The sequence below is a fragment of the Scyliorhinus torazame genome, chromosome 2 (assembly GCF_047496885.1).
Source record: "Scyliorhinus torazame isolate Kashiwa2021f chromosome 2, sScyTor2.1, whole genome shotgun sequence".
In the NCBI taxonomy this organism is placed as follows: Eukaryota; Metazoa; Chordata; class Chondrichthyes; order Carcharhiniformes; family Scyliorhinidae; genus Scyliorhinus; species Scyliorhinus torazame.
Window position 1 is genome coordinate 191,391,493 of NC_092708.1, and position 23,523 is coordinate 191,415,015.

The 23,523-nt window shown below is 43.1% G+C and overlaps 1 protein-coding gene across 2 annotated transcripts in view; it reads right to left on the bottom strand.

The window, feature by feature from the left end:
- Positions 1-23,523, bottom strand: part of nbeal1 (neurobeachin-like 1) — a 384,125-nt gene that overhangs the window by 273,300 nt on the left and 87,302 nt on the right. For both annotated transcript variants that reach the window (XM_072481723.1, XM_072481715.1), the window contains exon 2: positions 1,991-2,082. In XM_072481723.1, coding sequence (XP_072337824.1) covers positions 1,991-2,082 — 92 coding nt within the window. The remainder of the gene's footprint in view (positions 1-1,990; positions 2,083-23,523) is intronic.

Genomic DNA, 23,523 nt, shown 5'->3' on the forward strand with positions numbered 1-23,523 from the left:
AGCAGCAGCAACCTGGGGGGAAGGGGGGGGAAGAGAGTGGGGGAAATGGGGGATTGCCTGGGAGGGTGGATGAGCGAGAGATAACATGAAGGGTTGGGGAAACTGGCACGTACGGGAGAGAGCCAGTGTACAAAGCTATGTAAACATATCATTTTGCCATGTATATATCTTGCTCTGTGCAATTTCTCGTTATTTTGTTACTGGGGGGGGGGGGGGGGGGGGGTTATTGTTTGTAAGGGAGAAAAATTGTGTTAAAAAACTTTAATAAATATATTTTTTTTTAAAAGAATGTCATGACAGATTTTGTAAACTGTTATACTTTAAACTGACTATTTAGTTTCAAGTTAAAATTAAATTGAGCTTCTGAGAATATCTAATTCACATTCTGACCTGGTACAAGGCCCATGTGGTTCACAAAGTCTTGGAGATGGGACCTTGAGGGGGAAGAATCTATAGGAAGCTACTGCATGATCAAACTGCAGGTTTTCATAATAAATAATTGAACCTCAAAGACAGGGTCAGTCTACAAGAATGTGAGAGATAGAGAAAGAGCAGACAGATGGAGGCAGACACTCTCTATTCTTCCCCACACAAGATGCAGGTGGGAGTGTGTAATCAGATTGAAGAAACTAAGGGGCGGCACGGTGGCACAGTGGTTGCACTGCTGCCTCACCCCACTGTGGGCTGGGTTCAATCCCGGTTCCAGGTCACTGTCCATGTGGAGATTGCACATTCTCCCCGTGACTGCTTGTGTCTCACCCCCACAACCCAAAGATGTGCAAAGTCGGTCAATTGGCCACACAAAATTGACCCTTAATTGGAAAAAAATAGAATTAGGTACTCGGTAAATTGTTTTTTTAAAAAGAAGAAACTAACTCGGTGAGGTTTTAAATGAAGCTGGGAGATTTGTCTGGCTTTTTAGCTAGAGGGAGGGACCTTCAATTTCTCCCTCACTGAGAAAGTCAGTCTTTGAAGTAGAAGTTAGCTGGCTGGAAAAGGAGCTACAAATAGCTTTGGACTGATTTCCTAGAGAATGAAGTGTCTATTTAGGGGACTGAGTAAAGTATAACAGTGGAGGGAGATTTTTGGTTATTTTAAGTGTTAAATGAGGGATCGTTTCTGTAGTTTAGAGTAAGAGTCACTTACTGAATTAGTTTTTAGTCAATGTTGCTTTTAGTTTGTTCATTACAGTAAAAGTTTTAAAACTTGAAATTTTGGTGTGTGATCCTTTCAATCATTCACTGGAAGTTTTTTAATTATCAGTCTCCTCGGTGTTCCAACAGTCAAAACACCTCCTCTTGACCTTCAATAGCATTACCATCACTGGATCCACTACTGTCAACACCCTGGGTGATCATCATTGACCAGAAACTTAACTGGGCCAGCCATATAAATACTGCGACTACAACAGCAGGTCAGAGGCAGGGTATTCTGCAACAAGTAACTCACCTCCTTAAGCCCTTCCACAATTTACAAGGCACAAGTCAGAAGTCTTAAAGGAATACTCTCCGCTTAACTGGACGAGTGCAGTTCCGTAGCATTTGACTGGTACCTCATTTATCACCTTAAACATTCATTCCTTCATATAATGACCCACCGTGTCTGCAGTGCGTATCATCTACAATATGCACTGGAGCAACACAAAGTCTTCTTTGGCAGCACCTTTGAAACCTGTGACCCCTACTGTACAGAAGGCCAAGGGCAGACACATGGTAGCCCTACGCTCCCCTCCAAGTAATGCATAATATTGACTTGGAAGTATATTGCCATTCCTTCATCATTGTAGTGTTAAAATCCTGGAACAATCCCCCACAACAGCATTGTGGCTGTATGTGCACTACACAGACTGCAGCGGCTAAAAGCGGTGGCTCACCATGACCTCCTCAAGAACAATTAGGGATGTGGCAATAAATGCTGGTCTTGCCGGTAATGCTCATATCAAGAATAGAAAAACACATTCATGCACATTTTTGAAACCTGCATAACATACCTTGTGGGAGGCTTTTCAAAATCAACATCAAGAAACTTCTCATATGTTGCAACAAAGCTCTCCAGCCACCGCTTCAGGTAGTCTGGGTCCTTCTGTAACCAGAAAAAAATACACAAGCTAAGCATGAAGCCCATTTCTTTTTCATTCAAACAAGTGCTGCCTACACAAACCACATTAATTTATGGAGTGTCACACCCAGATAAAACTGCCAGATCTGGCTCCAAACCCGCACTTCCGATTGCTTGTTTTGGTCCAAGACCACTGAAGGCCTGGGCAGGATTTGATACATGCACAATTCATTAGCATTATTTCAACTTCTCTACTTACTGAGAGTCTGTTTCCACAGACTCGAGCTTCAGGAAATGCTACGAGTTGCTCGGATCTCCAACTTTAAACTGACTGTTGCACATCTCTGCAGTCACAGTGCCGCTCAGCAAGTTCGTAACTGTACAATGGGCGGTAAGGTGGCACAGTGCTGCGTCACAGCACCAGGGACCTGGGTTCAATTCCAGCCTCAGGTGATTGTGTGTGTGGAGTTTGTACATTCTGCCCATGTCTGCATTTGTGCTCCGGTTTCCTTCCACAGTCCAAAGATGTGCGGGTTAGGTGGATTGCCCATGCTAAAATTGCCCCTTAGTGTCCAGGGATGTGCAGGTTAGGTTATGGGATTATGGCGATACGGTGGGTTAAATGGGCAGAGTGCTCATTCGAAGGGTCGGTGCAGACTCAATTGGCCGAATGGCCTCCTGCTGCACTATACGGATTCTATAATTCTATCTTTGTTAAAGACTGCACGAATCGGAACATGGCTAGATTATTGATGCATTTGTCACACCGAATAAACAAACCTCAGCAGATTTGTAACACTTCAATCATCACATGGCAAAATATTTGTAATAGCAGCAAACCTCTCCCAAGTCAGATATGGAACATTTATTTTCATTTTGATTTGCACTTCTCTCGCAATTCAGAAGTGTTGACTGCCACTTGCACAACAGAACATACTGATCTGTTTTAGAAGGGAATTTTGTACGCCATAATTCAATGTTAATAAAAGGAACAAACAAGAGTTCAACAAAATAAATAACATACTGAAAAGCCATCTGATTGTTTCGTCACTCAATTCATGTCCAATGCAAAAGGTTCTCTGGTGGTAACTTAAATGTTGGTCTTTAAACTTTCTAGCACATAGCATCATTCCTATCTATGTAAAATGTTATAGCACAGACTATTCAGCACACTGTGCCTGTGAAATCTCTCGAAAGGGTTTTCCAATTGATCCCACTCCCTTGCTCTTTCCCCATCATCTGAAAATGCTTCCACCATCTTTTCCAGCAGTCAGTCCCAGATCACAGCAGATTGATGCAGAAAAAAATCCCTCAAAAGTCCAACCATTACCCAAGATTTTTTCTTTCAAGCAGTTCGGCCTTGGGAGCAGATTAAATTGCTCAAAACATTGTCATTTGTGCCCTTCCAGACAATTCCGTTTTAAAAAGTGTTTCAAGCAGCACGGTGGCACAGAGGTTAACATTGCTGCGTCACGGTGCCGAGGTCCCAGGTTCGATCCGGGCTCTGGGTCACTGTCCATGTGGAGTTTGCACATTCTCCCCATGTCTGCGTGGGTTTCACTCCCACAATTCAAAGATGTGCAGGGTAGGTAAATTGGCCATGTTAAATTGCCCCTTAATTGGAAAAAAAGAATTGGGTACTCTAAAAACATTTTTTTTTTTTAATAAAGAGTTTTGACATTTTATAACACAATTGGGGAAGAGATTTTCAATTATATTTCAGAGTTTACAGATGCCATGACTAGATGAAGCATTCTAATGACTTCGAAGTAAACACCAATTTAGAACAGATAATCTCTAAACCCCCAAGTCTATATCCTCTACTTTTTGCTCTACGGTTACAATTGTTCATTAACAAATTGCTGATATCTGGTTTTGGTATTTAACTGAATAATTTACATTCACTGATTAGAAAAGATAGTCCAATAAGCTTTGTCCCCTCGAGTACTGGACTTATACATGTTTGTGGACATTGTATAATCAGCAATACAAACTCAAACAAAATAGATAGTATTGTTTTATTTTCACAATAATAAATTATCCATTCAAATAGATTCAAATGAGCCACTTTCACTAGCTGCACTCCAGATCATGAGTTAAATTAGAATTTGTTTAACAACAAGAATGAGAGCCCAGAGCCCAGGAACCAAAATTACAATAGTTATGGGGGGGGGGCAAACCAGCAATAGAAATTATTGTAAACTCAATTAAACAGGGTTCAAATTCTGTGCAATTCTGGCCTCTTGAGCACCATCGGATTTGCTTCACCTCATCACGGGTTGTCATGCCTCCAGCTGAAAAGACTCTTCAGTGCTAGAACACCCACCCTCCCTCCTCTTTTAAGATGGTCCTTAAAACCTACAGCTGTGACTAATCTGTACAGCCATCTCAAGGGCAATTAGGGATGGACAACAAATGCTGGCCTAGCCAGCAATGCCCACATCCAGTAAAAGAATAAAAGACTAATGCCTCCCTGAGTGTCTCAATATTAAATGTATTTTGATAATGTTTCTGTGATCTTAAAGGCACTGTTTAAATTAAAGTTATTGTACGCTCTTCTCCTCAGAAAGGAACAGTACAAAGCAAGCACACAAATAAACACATCCCCACAGAACCGCAGCATGACCAGAAAGTCAATGAACACAAAATAAGGGATTAACATGAATTCCATTTGTCGCTCAAGGATTTAATTAATCTCTCGGCACATTTAATAATAATACATTCTTCGTGGCGACACTGTACTGGAAAAGTTGACAAATCCATGAAACTAAAGTGAAGCAAAAGCTTAGCAATGATTGTGGTTTCTCTCAACGTAAAGCACACAGGAGCATAAGCAGAGAGCAGCTACTTCTAACCATCACCCCACATTATTATTTGGTCGTTATCACATTGCTGCTGGTGGGAATTTGCAATGTGCAAATTAGCTTCCATGTTTCCTATATTACATCAGTGGCTATACTTCAAAAAGTACTCCATTGACAGTAAAGTACCTTGTGATGAATGGAATGTTATGATCCACCTGCAGGAACCATAAATCAAAATAACAAAATTTACTAAATGGGCCCTAAATGAAGAAATTACCAACAAGATTCCACTTTGTGATTTCTACTCAAACTCAAATGAGAATCAACACAAATCATACAAGAATTAACAGGCAAATGGTACTTAAAATATAAAGGTAAACTTCACTTTCAGTAGTCGATACAACAAAGGTACATCTTACATAACCATCAGCATTCTCATCACACCCCGCTTAAATGTGGCACCACAGAGCTACAGTCTCACAGTATGCTGTTCTTTATTCACACAGGAGTACTGTACGATAACAGCACTCATCTTTTGAGTTTCACGGGTATAATTATCATCAGCAAGGCACTCTTCTACGAACCCTCTCTCCTTTGGTTCGCAACGTTCCAGGAGATGCAGCTTTCCCGAGTTCCTTTCCAACCAACCCACCAATAACACCCCAGTTCATGGTTTGGCCAACTCTAGGAAAAGCAGCTATTCATGTGGCTTTCCCAGTTTTAGACCACTTTAGCCAGCTCGCACAACACATCTAAGTGCACCTGTCTCCTTTTCTGCCAAGCAGAAAAACTGATTTCTTCCTGAGAGGTTGGCTTCTTCTCCACGTGAGAATGCTCTGTGCTCTTCTTTCTGGCTATGCCTGCATCTGTGTGCTGATCACCTTCATCCTTCACCTCCTCTGCTTGTACCACTTATTTGTGGCAGCAGTTCTCCTTTGTATCTGCCAGCCACATGGCTTCTTTCTTAACTTCCTTCCTGTTGGTATCACCTCCAGGAGGTCAAGAGTTGCCAGGTCACATGGACCAATATTTATTTATTTATTGCCCAAGAAAATTACAATTAATCCCTTTACAATTGATATAAACTCTTCAAAGTCCTTTGCAAACATTCTGAGAAACAATTATAGGTTCCACAGACCTTTTAAAGAAATTACAAATTTTCCTCACTGTCTTGTTTCCGGCTCAAATGCCATCACAGGTAGTCATGAAAAGCATCGTATCATTTTTTATTTGTAGCTTCTGAAGCACAGTAACGGGCACAACATGGCAAGTCAGCAACTTTGCTGTCCCTGATAATTCTTGAACCCAAAATTCCAAATGAATGCCTTTAAAGATTCTGTACACTACATCTTGAACCAACCTGTAAAACAGCTCATGCAAATTATTCCTCAATATGTTCCAATTCAGTATAATGAGGGAACGTTAACACGGGTTTGACATACGCTGTCCAGTGTGTGTCAACTCAACGCTATTACAATGATACAGTTCTTCCTTAAGGCTAATTCTTGCCTGGCAATTGCTCTGTAACCACAAAGCTGAAAAAAATATATATATATTTTTTTAAATAAGAGCTTCCATCTCACTGAGGAAGCTTCAGGTCAATTCACATCCAAAAACCGGCCCTGAATATTCTGTTCACATTTCGGACAGCTGTGACAAATTTGCACCACAGCAGCTGAGACAATCCACTATGTTAAATAACAATCAACACGGTTCTAAATAAAACAAAACACTGCATTCTTTTAAAAAATAGTCAATTTGTCCACCTCCCAATGACGATGGATCCTTTAAAAAAAATTCCAGCATCCAGATCTAGATCTGGAGCTACGCCAAAAACAAATCAGGTCTTCCTTGGACCATACCTTGTATGTGTGCCAAGTTTCATTGACATCCATCCATTAGTTTTAGAGATATATTGATTACAGACAAACTAACAGGGGCAAAAGCTTTACCTCTGCTATCAGCAATGCCTCTGCCTTCCTTTAACGGCAAAGGCAGTAAGGTCAAGTGCAAAAATAAGGTTCTTTAAATAGATAGGAAGGGTACAATACTGAAAAAAATAATTCTCAAGAGCTATAGAAAGGAAAGGGAGATTCTAGCAAGGCTAAGTGAGGGCATGAGAAGATTGGTGCTTTTAGAAGAGGAGATTATCAAATGGCATCTACAAGCATAAAGGTAAAACAAAGAAGACTATATTCTAAAGTGTCGATCACATCCTGGGGATATCCTAAAATGCCTTATAGGAGTAAAGGTGTTTTGCTGCAATTGTATGCAGTCTTGATGAGACGGCATTTGGAATATTGTGTACAATTTTGCTCCCTTACACAAGGAAGGATTTTTTGTAGTGACTATTGTTATGCAGGTAGCATGGAAGCCAATTTGCACAGCCAATTCCTGCAAACAGCAATGTAATCATGGATAGAGGATCTGTTTAGTGATATCATTTGAGGGATAAATAACAGCCAGGACGCTCTTCAAGCAGTACCAGGGGATTCTTTATATCTACCCAAGAGGGCAGATGGGGTCATTGTTTAACCTTTCATCCAGAAGATAAAGCACAGGGAAATTAATTCTCAAGTCCATTATATGGGATATAAAATCTATATCAATATTACCTATCACAAGACCTCAACAAAAAAGCAGTCTATAGCACGGACCAAAACGGTGGACAGAATGGAGTTTTGAACTATTTCTTATCCAAATCTAAACTATAAAATGGATCATGAGCACAGTGTTGTTTCGCAATGTTGGATCCTTAAGTGATATGAATTGACTTTGAATTTGCTTTCAGATCACTGTGCAATTGTTTCACTGGCTTTTATTGTTGGCTAATATGCTCATAAAACTGCCAGTATTACAATAACTAGTGATGAAATTTATTACCTTTAGGTATAACATTCAAGCTTCATTATTACACTTTCCTGTGCTCAGCTTCCACCAGGTGAGCTTTAAACAAACTAGGCTCTAACTGGTAGACACAAATAGTACTTATTTGCTGCTTCATCAAGAATCTAGTTACTCACTTTGTAACCTCTTATGATCACGCCATAAACTATTGAAAAATCCAGTTATGGCAAACCATTCTGCATATTTAGCAGTCAATCACAATCTAGGCAAATGGTATGTTGGGTACAAGAGTAAGGATGCCTTGCTGCAATTGTATAGAGCCTTGATGAACCACAGCTGAAGTACTGTGTACAATTCTGGCCCCCTTACCTAAGGAAAGATGCTATATAGGGAGTGCACCAAAGGTTCACCCGACTACTTCCTGAGGCGGGGGGAGCAGGTTGTTCTATAGGCAGAGCTCAAGGTGATCTGAGCTGTATTCCCTCGAGTTTTGAAGAATGAGAGGTGATCTCATATGGGCGGTATGGTGGCACAGTGATTAGCATTGCTGCCTCACAGCGCCAGGGACCTGGGTTCAATTCCAGTCTTGGATGACTATGTGGAGTTTGCACGTTCTCTCAGTGTCTGCCTGGGTTTCCTCCAGTTGCTTCCCACTGTCCAAAGATGTTCAGGTTAGGTGGATTGGCCATGCTAAATTGCCCCTTAGTGTCCAACGATGTGCAAGTTAGGTGAGGTTATGAGGATAGTGCAGGAGAGTGGGCTTAGATAGGGTGCTCTTTCAGAGGGTCAGTGCAGACTCGATGGGCCAAATGGCCTCCTTCTGCGGGATTCCATGAACCTGGACCTTCACGTCTGACAAATTCCCATCGGTGCTGTTGCATTCCCTCCTGCATCAAATATGGAGAAGTTTACAAGATAAGATAGCTTCCTCAAAAGAAAATTCTGTTTAAAAATATTTGCTGGATGACTACGAAGTTCAATCTAAAATGATGGATTTGAAGAGGTTTTCCATGATAACATTAGACTAATTTTCAGTTTATTTTTCTCTCTTTTCAATCAATATCTCTAACTCTCTAAAATATATGTTGTCTGGATATAGACAACGGTGGCAGGGTTATGTTTATTGTTTATTCCTTGTGGTCTGAGGAGTTTTTAAAATTCTTTCATTGGGACGTGGGCATTCATGGCTGGGTTAGCATTAGTTGCCCATCCCTAATTGTCCTTGAACGGAGTTTCTCACTTGGCTATTTTAGAGGGCAGTTAAGAGTCAACCACATAGCGGTGTGCCTGGAGTCACATGTAGGCAAGGTCTGGTAAGGACGGCTGATCTTCTTCCCTGAAGAACATTATTGAACCAGGTGGGTTTTGATAACAATTTTTTTAAATATAAATTTAGTGTAGCCAATTCGTTCTTTCCAATTAAAGGGGAATTTAGCATGGCCAATCCATCTAGCCTGCACATCTTTGGGTTGTGGGGGCGAAACCCACGCAAACACAGGGAGAATGTGCAAACTCCACACGGACAGTGACCCAGAGCCAGGATCGAACCTGGGAACCTCGGTGCCGTGAGGCAGCAGTGCTAACCACTGCACCACCGTGCTGCCCAAGGTTTTGACAACAATTGATCATAGTTTCACGGTCACCATGACTTTCAATTCCAGGTTTTATGAATTGGATTTAAATTCCACCAGTTGTTGCTGTGGGATTTGAACCCATGTTCCCAGAGCACAAGCCTGTGCCTCTGGATTACTAATACAGTGACCCTACCACTACGCCAGTGTCTCAGCCCCCGCCCCCCCCCGGCCCCTAATGGTGATGGGACTTCCACCTGAACCTGCAGTCCAGGTGGTAATGGGGACAAGGGATTCTCGGATAGTAACCCAGCAACAGCAGAGTCAGCAATATCATGCGACGCCAGGATGGTGTGTGATTTCGAGATGAAGATGTCCTATTGTTCTCACCCTTCTTGGAAGTAGAGGTTACGTGAAGGGAGGTGGCGTTGAAATAATTTTGAGTAAATTGTTGAGATGCCTTCAATAGATAGCACCCAGGGTAGTCACAGTGATGCTGAGTCCACAGGTTGGGACACCAATTAAGGAAATGAATCTATTCTGCATTCATCGTCCAGTGAGTGGTCACCACTTCCATCACCTACCTGCCTGTTGGTAGATGCTGGGCGGCTCTTTGAGGGATCAGGGGGTGAGACACACGTTAGTTACAAGGTGCCCAGCAGCTAGCTGGTTTGGTTCTTGCAGCCATGGTGTTAATACAGCATGTCCAATTCACTCTGCTCAGCGGTGGCCACTACCCCACCACCAATAGTCCCAAGATAGGGAACTGTGCCTTTGGACAGGGGAGATATTGGGGTTTTCTCTTGCTCATATTGTCCATCAGTCTATGCCTTGGTACTATCCATATTCTTTTATAATAATAATAATCCTTATTAGTGTCACAAGTAGGCTTACATTAGCACTGCAATGAAGTTACTGTGAAAAGCCCCTAGTCGGCACACCCTGGCGCCTGTTCGGGTACACTGAGGGAGAATTCAATGTCCAAGTCACCCAACAAGCACATCTGTCGGGGTATGTGGGAGGAAACCGGAGCACCAGGAATAAAAACCCACGCAGACACGGGGAGAACGTGCAGACTCTGCACAGGCAGTGACCCAAGCCGGGAATTGAACCTGGGACCCTGGCGCTGTGAAGCAACAGGCTAACCACTTTGTTGGCCAGCAGAAGCAACCACCTTAAGAATGGAGCTGTGAACGGAGTCACCAATGAACATATCCACCACGACTTTATAATGGGAGGATGGTCATGGATGAGACAGCTTTATATGTATGATCAAATGGTGTTTGACAGATTATTATTCAGTCTGGTGTCATAATTTACATATCCAGAGGATTGAAAAATTATGGCTGAAACCTCTATTAGTGCTTTTTGTAGCACTAATAGGGTGTAGGGGTGTAGCACTAATAGGGTGCCACTGGATCGCCCAGTTTGAAACTTGTCCTTGTTCATAGTAGTTTGAACTGGCAGCAGTAGGTACTTCCTTCAGTTATTAGTCTGGGCAAGAGAATGGAATAGGCTGCAGAAATTGGCCATGATAAATTGCCCTTAGTGACCATAAAAGGTTAGGAGGGGTTATTGGGTTACGGGGATAGGGTGAAAGTGAGGGCTTAGCTGGTTCGATGCAGACTCGATGGGCCGAATGGCCTCCTTCTGCACTGTAAGTTCTATGTTCTATGTACAAGCTATTATTATCTGACCTACAATACAAGGGGAGGAATATCTTCTCAATAAATGAGCATGAGCATGGATTTGGGCATTTGATGAGAAAGTTATTTTACTGAACACACTGACGGACAGGTCCATAGTTCTTTTTGGAGCTTATTCTATTTTCACCAGATGTTATGTTTATTCTTATGTATATTTCATGTACCCATTGTATGTTTCATACTACACACTGTTCACATGAAGGCTCATCTTCTCTGGACTTGTGATGGGAAAAATGATTATTTAAGAGTTAAAGCAATTTGCTTGCCCTGGTTGTTCTAGGATGAGCAAACGAGAGACTTCTTTCTGTACATTGGTTTGGAGTTGCTGTCACCAGTTTAGTTCTTGCTGGTCCAATTCCTCACCCTGGTACCTTGAGGAGGAGGAGGGGGGACAGAATCCATCAATGCTCCAGTCCTTTACTAGTTGTGGGAAGGACGGCATTTGGAATGTTAGTACTGAAAAGCACACCTTGCCTGTGTAACTGGAAGGGGCGTTTGGGATATTACAGGAATGGAGTGTAGGAATTGGACACCATTGCAAGAACTCACCGAGTGTGTCATGTGAATATGCTTAAAAGGTATTTTGAAAGGGAAGGAGAGAAAAAGGAGGTTTTAATGGTTCTAACTCAAAGTGACGAACCAAATCCAGATGACTGAATTTGACATACCTCAAATTAAATTGGAAAATGAGGATGTTCTTAAAAATTGGGATAAATTGTTAAATTACCTTCCAGAGGAAAAACGAACTGACCTGAAAGAATTATTGATATAGAGATAAATTGGGAAGTACTAAAATGGCTATACATGATGTTGATGTGGGAAATGCTGTTCCAATCAAACAACATCCATACAGACTTAACTCTTTAAAATTGGTACAGGTTAACAAAGTGATTGAGAGTATGCTTAAAATGGCATAATTGAAGTGGGTTGCCGCCAATGTAGCTCACCCATAGTGATGGTATCTAAACCAGACGGTACCCAACGGTTGTGTGTGGGCTATAGAAAGGTTAATGCAGTTACAAAAATGGATTCTTATCCTATCCCACGTTTGGAGGATTGCATTGAGAAAGCTTTTATTTCCAAACTGGATTTACTTAAAGGTTACTGGCAGGTACCTTTATCCGAAACGGCGAAGGAGATTCCAGCTTTTGTGACTCCAGATGGTATATACCAATTCAAAGTTATGCCATTTGGCATGAAAAATGTCCCAGCCACATTTCAACGGTTAACTAATACAGTTGTTTCGGGATTACTCAATTGTGCGGTATACATCAACGATCTGGTAGTTTTCAGCCAGACATGGAACGAACATGTAAAACATTTGATGGAGTTATTCGATCGACTTCAGGAGGCGGGTTTGGTGATAAACCTAGCCAAAAGTGAATTTGAAAAAGCCCAAGTCACTTTCCCTGGCCATACAGACGGACAGAGTCGAATGGTCACACGGGATGTGAAACCAACAGTTATTGAGGAGTTTTCATTAACCTCGACACAACGGGAAATAATGCGATTTCTTGGCATGAGTGGATTTGATCGAAAATTTGTGCAAAGGTTTTGTAGCGTGATTGCTCCACTGATGAACTTGCTGAAGAAACATCAAAACTTTCATTGGACAGCAGAGTTTCAACAGGCATTTGACTGCCTGAAAGCTGTGATAACCAACGCTCCTGTGTTGGAGAATTACAAGGGACTCTGTGATCTGATTGAACTAAAGTATCTGACTTTAAAGAGAAATGCCGAGACGTAGAGAAATGGATGGATCGTGCAGAGACCTTCTTGGTCAAAGAGTCTGTCAATCGAGAGGGATTCCAGTTGGAGGAAGAAGAACAAAAATGGACTATATTATTAAACCTGTTTGCGTGTTGTTTTTTGAAACGAAAATGTATATTTACTGTGTGCATTTCTTAAAGGATAGTGAAAAGGTGAAAAATGAAACCATCTTGAAGTTGGTGGTTTATTTTTTTTTCTTGGGGGAGAGGTGTCATGTGAGAATACCTTTAAGAAATGGGTGTTTATAAATAGGTGTGTATATAAATATCTGTAGTGGGTGTACCTTTAAGAAATGGGTGTTCACTACTGCAGTGATGTCAGAGAGTGGGTGGAGCTGGGCTGCCTGTGAGCATTTTACTTTCGCTTTAGGATTTTTGCTGCAGGGTGAGTTTGGTTTCATTTTAGTTTTGGAGAAGCTGCAATCACAGTAGGATGTGTGTGAATCTCTGCAAGCTTATGAGTGTCCATTTGCTGATTTCAACGTGGTAACTGTTCTCAGTAGTGAAGTTAAGCCTGATGTCTTTCTGTTAAAAGGTGTTTTTAAGTCTTATGGATGTTAAAAGGGAAGTAAGAATTACTTAGTGTTGTATCCTTTGGGGGTTGTATTTGAACTAATGGTTGCTAAGATGTTCACTGTATGTTTTAAAACGGTTAACTTGAGTTCATAGAATAAACATTGTTTTGCTTTAAAAAATACTTTTCTATTTCTGCTGTACCACACCTGTAGAGTGGGCCGTGTGCTCCCCATACCACAATCTATTAAAAGTTGTGGGTCAGGTGAACTCCATGATACACTTTGGGGTTCTCTAAACCCTGGCCCATAACAGGCCCTATCCAAAATTCAGTTCTAATTGCTTAATTTAATTGAGCATTGGGCGTATTTAGAAAGATCTGCAAATGGGACTCAGGCTGTTTTGTTACTCTGCATCTAATTATTTTTCATCCCTCCACACCACTGACCATGAAAACTGTCATTCCCTTCTCTCTCTTTTAATTAAACATTTGCCCACTTGTGCTGATTTCAGGTGTCTGTGTACACGCATGTATTCAATCACACAACTCATCAAGTTAACGTAAATCTCAGCGGTTTCAACACTTGGAATGTTGTTGAGAAAGGGGAGACAGGAAGTCTGAAAAAGGGTATGCCTTTTACTTTCTGTTACTCTTCATTTTAGCTTCGAACTGCGTTTCTGCGAGCAATAATCAAAACAGCAAAATATTATTTCGGAAATGTGTCTCATAGTACAAACGTAGAATCCTGTAAATACTCAGGCAGCATGTTCAATGATGAAAAAAGAAATGGCTGAACGTTTCAGGTCGATGACCTGCCATCACAGCCATCAGATGCTGTTTGATCTGCTGAGTATTTCCAGTATGGTCTGTTTTGAATTCAGGTACTTTTCATCTGGGAGTCGGTTAGCTAACTTATCCTGTCCTCACTCAATGCTGACATAAATTCAATGCACCTGGAGCTACTGGATAGTGATTATGAACAGGAAAACTAGATGGTTTTCTTTCCCTCCCTTGCCTGGGGCAAGAAAACATTAGTGTCCCAAACACTGCCTTGACTCAGGATGGGCTGGGTAAGCGAACGTGACATAATAATAATGATCTTTATTGTCACAAGTAGGCTGACGTTAACACTGCAATGACGTTACTGTGAAAATCCCCTAGTCGCCACACTCAGACTGCTGTTCGGGCATACTGAGGGAGAATTCATAGAACATACAGTGCAGAAGGAGGCCATTCGGCCCATCGAGTCTGCACCGATCCACTTAAGCCCTCACTTCCCCCCTATCCCCATAACCTAATAACCCGTCCTAATCTTTTTGGTCACTAAGGGCAATTTATCATGGCCAATCCACCTAACCTGCACGTCTTTGAACTGTGGGGGGAAACCGGAGCACCCGGAGGAAACCAGACATGGAGAGAACGTGCAGACTCCGCACAGGCAGTGACCCAGCGGGGAATTGAACCTGGGACCCTGGTGCTGTGAAGCCACAGTGCTGTCCACTTGTGCTACAGTGCTGCCCACAGAATTCAGAATGTACAATTCACCTCACAAGTACGTCTTTCGGGACTTATGGGAGGAAACTGGAGCAAACCCACGCAGACATGGGGAGAACGTGCAGACTCCATACAGACAGTGACCCAAGCCGGGAATCGAACCTGGACCCTGGCGCTGTGAAGCAACAGTGCTAACCACTGTGCTTCCGTGCTGCCCACATGGGTCCCAAAGGTGACCCGAGAAAAAAAGTTTGAAAATCACTGGGTTAGAATGACTGGTGAAACAGGACTAAAGACTGGTGAGCAAACAGTTTTTTTAAAAAAATCACAGCAATAAAATCTGCCTCTGGAAATCACAGGCTAAAGGTGTTAGAGGATGAAGAAAATTGAAAATCTGCTGCACTGTATGAATACTAACACTTCACACAATGACAAAGAAAATACAGTCTTTACTGTGAAATAGCTGCATTTCTATGTGATAAAGTAACTCCACAAAAGGTGAAGGTATTGTACTGGTTGAACTTTCTTCTCAAATTCAAAATTTTTTCTCCTCTTTCCAAGACCACCCCAAAGGCGATAGAATGTAAAATTCTTCACGGCACATCAGAGGGGCTCTACGCACCGTATTCCCGACCCCCTTCAATCTGGAGTCTCTGTGCATGACTTCACAGAGGGCCACATAATTCACTTCAGCAAATACTTTCACACCGATGCCATGGAAACTGGGTGTGATACTCGAGCAAAAACACATGACCTCTCCTTTCATGCTGATCCACTGATGGTGCCAACGGGAAGTAACTGTACACTTGCTGATGCCACTGATGGCTGCTCTCAGGATCCAGATAAAGTCAGGTTGTGGGTGCCACCTGTTTCACTGCACCCCTCATGAAAGGATTGAAAACCAGAGGGCACAGATTTAAAGCAATTGATACTGAAGAAAAATAACATGCGGAAAAACCTTTACATACAGCGAGGCCTAGAATGCGGTACCTATGAGTGTGGTGGAGGCAGGTTCAATCCAGGCATTCAAGAGGAAATTAGATTTATCCAGAAAAGGAGAACGTGCAGGGTTATGGGGAGAAGGTGGGAGAATAGCACTAAATTAATTGCTCATTCAGAGAGCCGGTACAGACAGAATGGACTAAATGGCCTTATTCTGCGCTGTAATAATTGTTATCCTCTGTGATTGTGTGACAGCGGCTCCAAAACAAATTAAGTGTCGCACTGTGGGTCGACGGTAGCACTCTGGCCCCTCAGTTATAAGGTTATGGGAATTCTTTCTTAAAATATTTTATTCAAGGCATTTTTAGATATACAAACAAAAGCAGAAGAACAACCAAACAAAATAGTAAACAACCAATGCCCATTCCCCCACAACCCACGTCCCTGCCTCCACCACCCCCTCTCCCATTTTAACCCCTTACCTTCCCATTCCCCCCCCCCCACCCCGGCCCCACCTTTGCTGACCCCTCAAACCTCCTTAAAGAAATCGATAAACAGCTTCAACCTCTCGAGTGACCCGTCCACCGACCACCTCAAGATTAACTTGACCTTTTCCAGTCTCGGGAATTCCGCCAGGTCGCTCACCCACACCCCCACTTTCGGCGGTTCCGAGTCCCTCCACCCAAGCAAGATCCGTCTCCGAATTATCATGGCGGCAAAGGCCAGAACATCGGCCTCTTTCGCCCCCTGGACTCCCGGGTCTTCCGACACCCCGAATATCGCTACCTCTGGACTCGGGGCCACCTCCACCCCCAGCACCTCGGACATTACGTCAGCAAATCCCTGCCAGAACCCCCTCAGCTTTGGATATGCCTAAATCATGTGGACATGATTCGTGGGCCTCCCCATGCACCGCCCGCACCAATCCACTACACCCTCAAAGAACCTACTCATCCACCCAGCCATCATATACACCCTGTGGACTACTTTAAACTGAATGAAGCTTAACCTCACACATGCCGAGGACGTATTTACCCTCCGCAAGGCCTCTGCCCACGTCCCGGCCTCCACCTCCCCTCCCAGATCCTCCTCCCACTTATGCTTAATTCTCCCCACCAGTGTCCCCTCCCAATCCATCAACTCCTTGGTGACCTCGGACACCTTTCCCACCCCTATCCCTCGGACACCTTTCCCACCCCTATCCCATCCCTCGACAGCACCTTATTCTGCAACACCAGGGGTGGCAGCTCAGGAAAGGACGGCACCTCGTTTCTTATGAAATCCCAGACCTTGCAGGTACCTAAAACCGTTCCCCTGGACAACTCGTACTCTTCCCCCAGGTCCTGCAACTTCGCAAACTTACCCCATATTAACAGGTCATCAAATCGCTCGATCCCCGCTCGGCGCCTCCCCAAACCTCACATCCAACCTCCCGGCACAAACCTGTGGTTGTGGCAGATCGGTACCCATACCGAGGCATTCTCCAGTCCCAAGTGCTACCTCCACTGCCCCAAATCCTCAGGGTCAACGCTACCGCTGGGCTTACGGAATATCTTGACGGCGGCAAAGGCAGAGGCGCGGACAACAAAACAAGAAAACACATTCCCGTACACAATGCCCCCTCCATCTGACCCCCAAGCTGACCTCTCTCCACGACCCATTTACTAACCATGCCGATGTTCACCACCCTGTAATAGCTCATCCTGTTCGGCAACACCAGCACCCACCGCCCAGGAAAACCCTCCTAATCCGCGGGGTCTACCCCGCCCAAAACAACCGCGATCAGTGCATTAACCTTCTTTAAAAATGACTTTGGGATAAAAATTGGGAGCATCTGAAACACAAACCGAAACCTTGGCAGCACCTTTAATTTTACTGTCTGTACCCGCCGTGCCAACGACAGCGGCACCACATCACACCTCTTAAAACCCCTTTCATCTGCTCCACCAGGCGAGTCAGGTTTAGCTTATGCAGCTGCACCCAACCCAGCGTCACCGGGATGCCTAGGTATCTAAAGCCCGCCTCCACCACCTTAAACGGCAGCTCCCCCAACCTCCTCTCCTGCCCTCTAGCCTCAATTGGGAACACCTCACTCTTCACCATATTTAACTTGTACCTGGAGAACCTGGAGAATTCCTCCAGAATCCCCATAATGTCCTAGATGTGTCTAGTCATCCACATACAGCGAGACACTGTGCTCGGCAACCCCCCCACCTCACCTCACGCGCAATCCGTCTCCAGTCCCTTGACACCCTAAATGCCTTTGCCAGCGCTCTATCGCCAAAGCGAAGAGCAACGGGGAGAGTGGACACCCCTACTTGGTTCCTGATACATCCTAAAATACCCCAAACTCCCTCGGTTCATCCGCACACTTGCAACCGGCACCTTGCATAGCAACCAGACCTAGTCCAAATATCCCTGCCCGAACCACCCCAACATCTTCCACAAATATTGTCACTCCATACGATCAAATGCCTTCTCAAGTCCATTGCCACCACTACCTCCACCTCCTGCCCCTCCAAAGGCATCATAAATACATTGAGTAGTCTCCTCATATTCGCTGTCAACTGCCTCCCCTTCACAAAACCCATTTGGTCCTCGCCTATCATCCCCGGGACGCAGTCCTCGATTCCCGGAACTTCTAAAATGCCCTTGAGTTTTACATAAAAGAATCTTTGTTATCTCAAAGAAACTAGGAAAAACATTAATTTTTCTGAATAAATTCTGAGAAATGCTGTTGTCATCCGATGCAAATTGAACTGATTACTAATCCTGTAGGTTACCAGCAGAATATTGGCACTTTAAGATACACCCTACATTGCACAGCTCCAGTGCTCTGTCACTGCAATGTAAGAGGCATGTCTCTCTGGCAACTACAGGAGCATTGTTCTCCCATTTCAATACAACTTCCTCATCCTGAACAAACTGCACCTGGATAATAACTCAAGCAAACAATGAAAGCAAACTAACTTCCAACGGCATGATGAATGAATAAACTGCAAGCATTTGAATGGAACAAGCATTAGATTCGGATGAGGAAATCCTGGTCAAAATCATCTCACAGTTAAAGAAATGTTCTTGGTCAATATCGAGGAAAGGGGTTTTGAAGATGTGGAATATGAAGTTCTGATTGCATCCGAAATTCAGTTTAAGTATGGGCAATATATTGGCACTTCGGCAACAGCAGTTTTCACTAATAAGAGAATATGATGCAGAGTCTAAAGACAATAGAGTTTCAAAAAGCCTTCACAAAAGGTAGTAATTTTGGGGTCCCATTCATGGCAAGTCTTCCCTTCAAAGACCAAGCTCTTGTACAATTCCACACCAGTGTTGTTCTCCCTGATGTAGGTTATCAACTACCGATGGCAGAGCTCGAGTTAACACTAGCCCATGAAGTTAATGATTCCAAATAAACCTGTTGGATTTTAACCTGGTGTTGTCAGACTTCTTACTGTGCCCACCCTAGTCCAACGCCGGCATCTCCACATCATGACTAGCCTATGAAGCAGACATGAGAATACTTTGCAACAAAGCAGTTGGTTAAGTGAAATATGAAACCCTCAACTTGCACAATTCACCTTGCTCACATACGGAGGAAGTTCCCCGTGTGTGTGTGCATCATTTTCAAACAAAGGTTGTGATATGCAACATATATAAAAGGCAACATTCTTTATAGTAAAAGGCGAAATGTTCTACCGACTGGTTTTACACCCTTACTCATCATTGATCTGTTACCAACACAGTGGCAGCTTCTATTGCTCAAATTATACCAAACAACTTACAGGGCTTTACTGACTTGATCATAATCAATGATGCAGACATGGGCTGGTTTAGTTCACTGGGCTAAATCGCTGGCTTTTAAAGCAGGCCAGCAGCACGGTTCAATTCCCGTACCAGCCTCCCCGAACAGGCGCCGGAATGTAGCGACTAGGAGCTTTTCACAGTAACTTCATTGAAGCCTACTCGTGACAATAAGCGATTTTCATTTCATTTCATTTTGCACAAACAGTATAGCACAAAGTTATCAATTTTAGCATATATCTAAATACACCCCAACATGTACACAATACCATTCTTTCATCATCACTGGGTCAAAATCCTGGAGACCCCCACTTAACAGCGCTGTAGGAATATCTTCATCGCACGGACTGTAGCTGTTCAAGAAGGTTCACCACTACTCTGAATTGGAAACGAATGTCAAGACTTGTTACTGACACCCACATCTCAAGGAAGAATGTTCTTGACATGTGATAATTTGATGTGACTGGGTGATTCATTTTGTATCAACACCCTTGTCTGGCTTCCTGCCAAATCCTCTAAAAGATGCCACAAGGTTCCTCAAATAGTGAGTAGGCTCCTGGAGAACAACTCCAGCAGTTTGAAGAAGAAACTGACCTCGGATAGTAAAAAGGGTCATGCACATGCAGCTCACAAAGGCAAGGCACATTTTAAAAGAACACACAATTTCTTTAAAAAGAACAAGTGTCACGATTTATGCACTTTACAGACATGTATCATTGCTCCACATCAATTTGACCAAACAGGGAGTCTGGAAACTGAAACAAAGACAGTTCAGCTGCTTCACTCAACATCAGCAGGGTTATGCTGTCCTTGGGGCACCACTGCACCACACTGGAGAAGTGGATCTGTGAAGCAGAGAATATCTCACCAAAATTCTATCCATTACATGGAATTTATTTAAAGATAATGCTAAATCCCATAATCAAACTTTGATACAATTGAAAATACGTCAAGCATCTGCTTTAAACATAAAGATCATTGCCTCGAAAAAGTTCCTCAGAAACCTCTGGGTCTGCTGCTTCTATAGATTGTCTTAACCAGGACAGAGGACAGCACAGTATTGTGTGGACATGATAGTGGCAAAAAAATCACTCAACTTCTCACTTCCTCCAAACAGAAGATTGACCGTTTTACAAACCACACAAACAGGAAACATTGTGAATAAAATAGTTTGCATCTTTGTCCTTTGTATTCACCATTATTATTAGTGAGTCACAGATGTATTTTCGACAGCAATCTCCTGGCCATGTTTAGCAACACCATGGGCCTGCGTCATTCTTTGCCTGGTGTGTTATCTTTCTTTAGTTCATATAAGACCTACAATAGGACTGGGTCTTTCACAACAGCTCAGTAGATAATTATTTAAAGAAAGGCTTGATTAGCTCCTCAGGTATTTAGAACAAGTCAGGTACGGCCAGCCGAGTGTTTAACTATCAGTTGAACTTAAATAAAAACAAAATACTCCGGATCCTGGAAATCTGAAATAAAAGCAGGGAACAGCACAGTAGCACAATGGTTAGCACTGCTGTCTCAAGCGCCCGAGACCCAGGTTCAATTCCGACCTTGGGTGACGGTGTGGAGTTTGTACATTCGCCCAGTGTCTGCATGGTTTTCCTCCGGATGCTCCGGTTTCCTCCCACAGTCCAAAGATGTGCAGGTTAGGTGGAATGGCCATGTTAAGTTGTCCCTTAATGTCCAAAGATTGGGTGGGGTTGCGTGGATACGGCGGGGGGGGGGGGGGGGGGGGGGGGGGGGCCTAGGTAGGATTCTCTTTCAGAAAGTAGATGCAGACTCAATGGGCCAGTGGCCTCCTTCTGCACTAGGAATTCGATGATTCTATGAAAATGCTGGAAAGAAGAGTCATATGGATACAAAACACTATCGCTGTTTCTCTGTCCAAATGCTGCCATACCTGCTATGTTTTTCCAGCATTTTTTGTTTTTATGTCAATTGCATTTGCCTGGCAATAGAGACATATACAGACTTCCAGGTTTATTTTGGAATATGACACCAAATCGCTTCAGTTTCTGTATGATGCTATTTTTTTTTTTAAAAAGACATCCAGTTACTTCAACTGGACTTAAACACAGAAATAGGACAAATACACTTCACAAATTAACCACCAGCTTTACAGAATTTCTTTACATTTGACCGTATTGTGGATAGTTTTCTGGCAATACTGAACTTGACTATTGCTGAAGAAATAGACATGCTGTCGAAGCTTTTCATCTTACACTCATCAGGACAGATTCGCAAGAATACCAAATTTCTTTTGAACTAAACAAAAGCATGGGGAGAAAATGGTTCCCTGATGAATTCTCCATGGCAACATTTCGACCAGAGTCAACTTGCCAACCAATCAGTACCCTTCTGTCATGGCGTATAAATTGCTGCTTTGAAATTTGACATTCTTGCATATGTCCTGATTAAAAACTTTGACAATGTGTCTCTTTTTCAGTAATATTTTGAGCTTATCAACTTTCCCAGGCACTAGCAGTATAGGTAGTAGCCCATTCGTCCATCCACTGGATCAAAGATTTTCAGCAAATGATGGTGGCATGTCAAAGACCGACTTGTTCCTGGATTTTCTGCAACCAGTCCATCACCTGCAGTCACAGAATATTGTACTTTTTATTTTTTTTAATTTAGAGTACCCAATTACTTTTTTCCAATTAAGGGGCAATTTAGCGTGGCCAATCCACCTACCCTGCACATCTTTGTGTTGTGGGGCAAAACCCACGCAAACACGGGGAGAATGTGCAAACTCCACACGTATAGTTACCCAGAGACGGGATCGAACCTGAGATCTCAGCGCCATGAGACAGCAGTGCTAACCACTGTGCCACCATGCTGCCCGAGAATATTGTACTCTTAATGTTTATCTGTTTACTTTAGTATCTAAGGTTTTCCATACCATGTGACTGGTCAGAAGTTGTAAATACTTTTTTTACATTACTACAGAGAAACACAAGGTCTTACTCATCACAAAACAATGATCTGCCCCAACAAACTGCAACCACCTTTCTTGGCCACCATGGATTACAATGACTCTGCATTTATTCCAGAACTGGATCACGTCATACATAAGGGATGACTTCTGAACATTATGTTACATCAAGGGAGTTCTCAACTAAGGATTACGAGTTTGCTCCACTGCAAAAGTTTGATTCACAAGAGTCATGGATGCAAAATAAACATGAGCAACATCCAGAACTGAACAGTCTTTATAGCCCCAAACCAAAGAGAAAATACTGTAAAACCCCAGCAGGTCTGGCAGCATCTGTAGTGAGAGAAAAGCTTTGACAAAGGGTCATCTGGACTCAAAACGTTAGCTCATCCCTACAGATGCTGAGATTTTCCAGCATTTTCTCTCTAATTTCCGATTCCAGCATCCGCAGTAATTTGCTTTTGTCCTTTATAATATTAAGTGATATCTATACCAGCTTAATGGAAGACAACTTCCCTGTAAACCAAAACCAGGGACTTAAAGAAAAAAAAACCTTAAAATTAGTAAAGGCACAGTGTAACCTAGTGCAGAGAGCAAGCTCAGTCTGAATTAGGCATTCACCTTCAGGTACAGTTTAAGTGGGTTTAATTTAGTGTTTCTGCTGTCTCAAGGCGCCGAGGACCCGGGTTTGACCCCGGCCCCGGGTCACTGTCCATGTGGAGTTGCACATTCTCCCCGTGTCTGCGTGGGTCTCACCCCCACAACCCAAAGATGTGCAGGGTAGGTGTATTGGCCACACTAAATTGCCCCTGAATTGGAAAAAAAATCGGGTACTCTAAATTTTATTTTATTTTAAATTAGTGTTTCTGCGTAAGGGAGGGTAAACCTAGTTAGATTCTGGCTAGACAAAGGTATTTGTATGAGTCGGGGTTTTGATTTCAATTCAAACTGTACTTCTATTGTGCTCAGAGAAGTTATGGGGCGAAATTCTCCGGAAACGGCGCGATGTCCGCCGACTGGCGCCCAAAACGGCGCAAATCAGTCTGGCATCCCGCCGCCCCAAAGGTGCG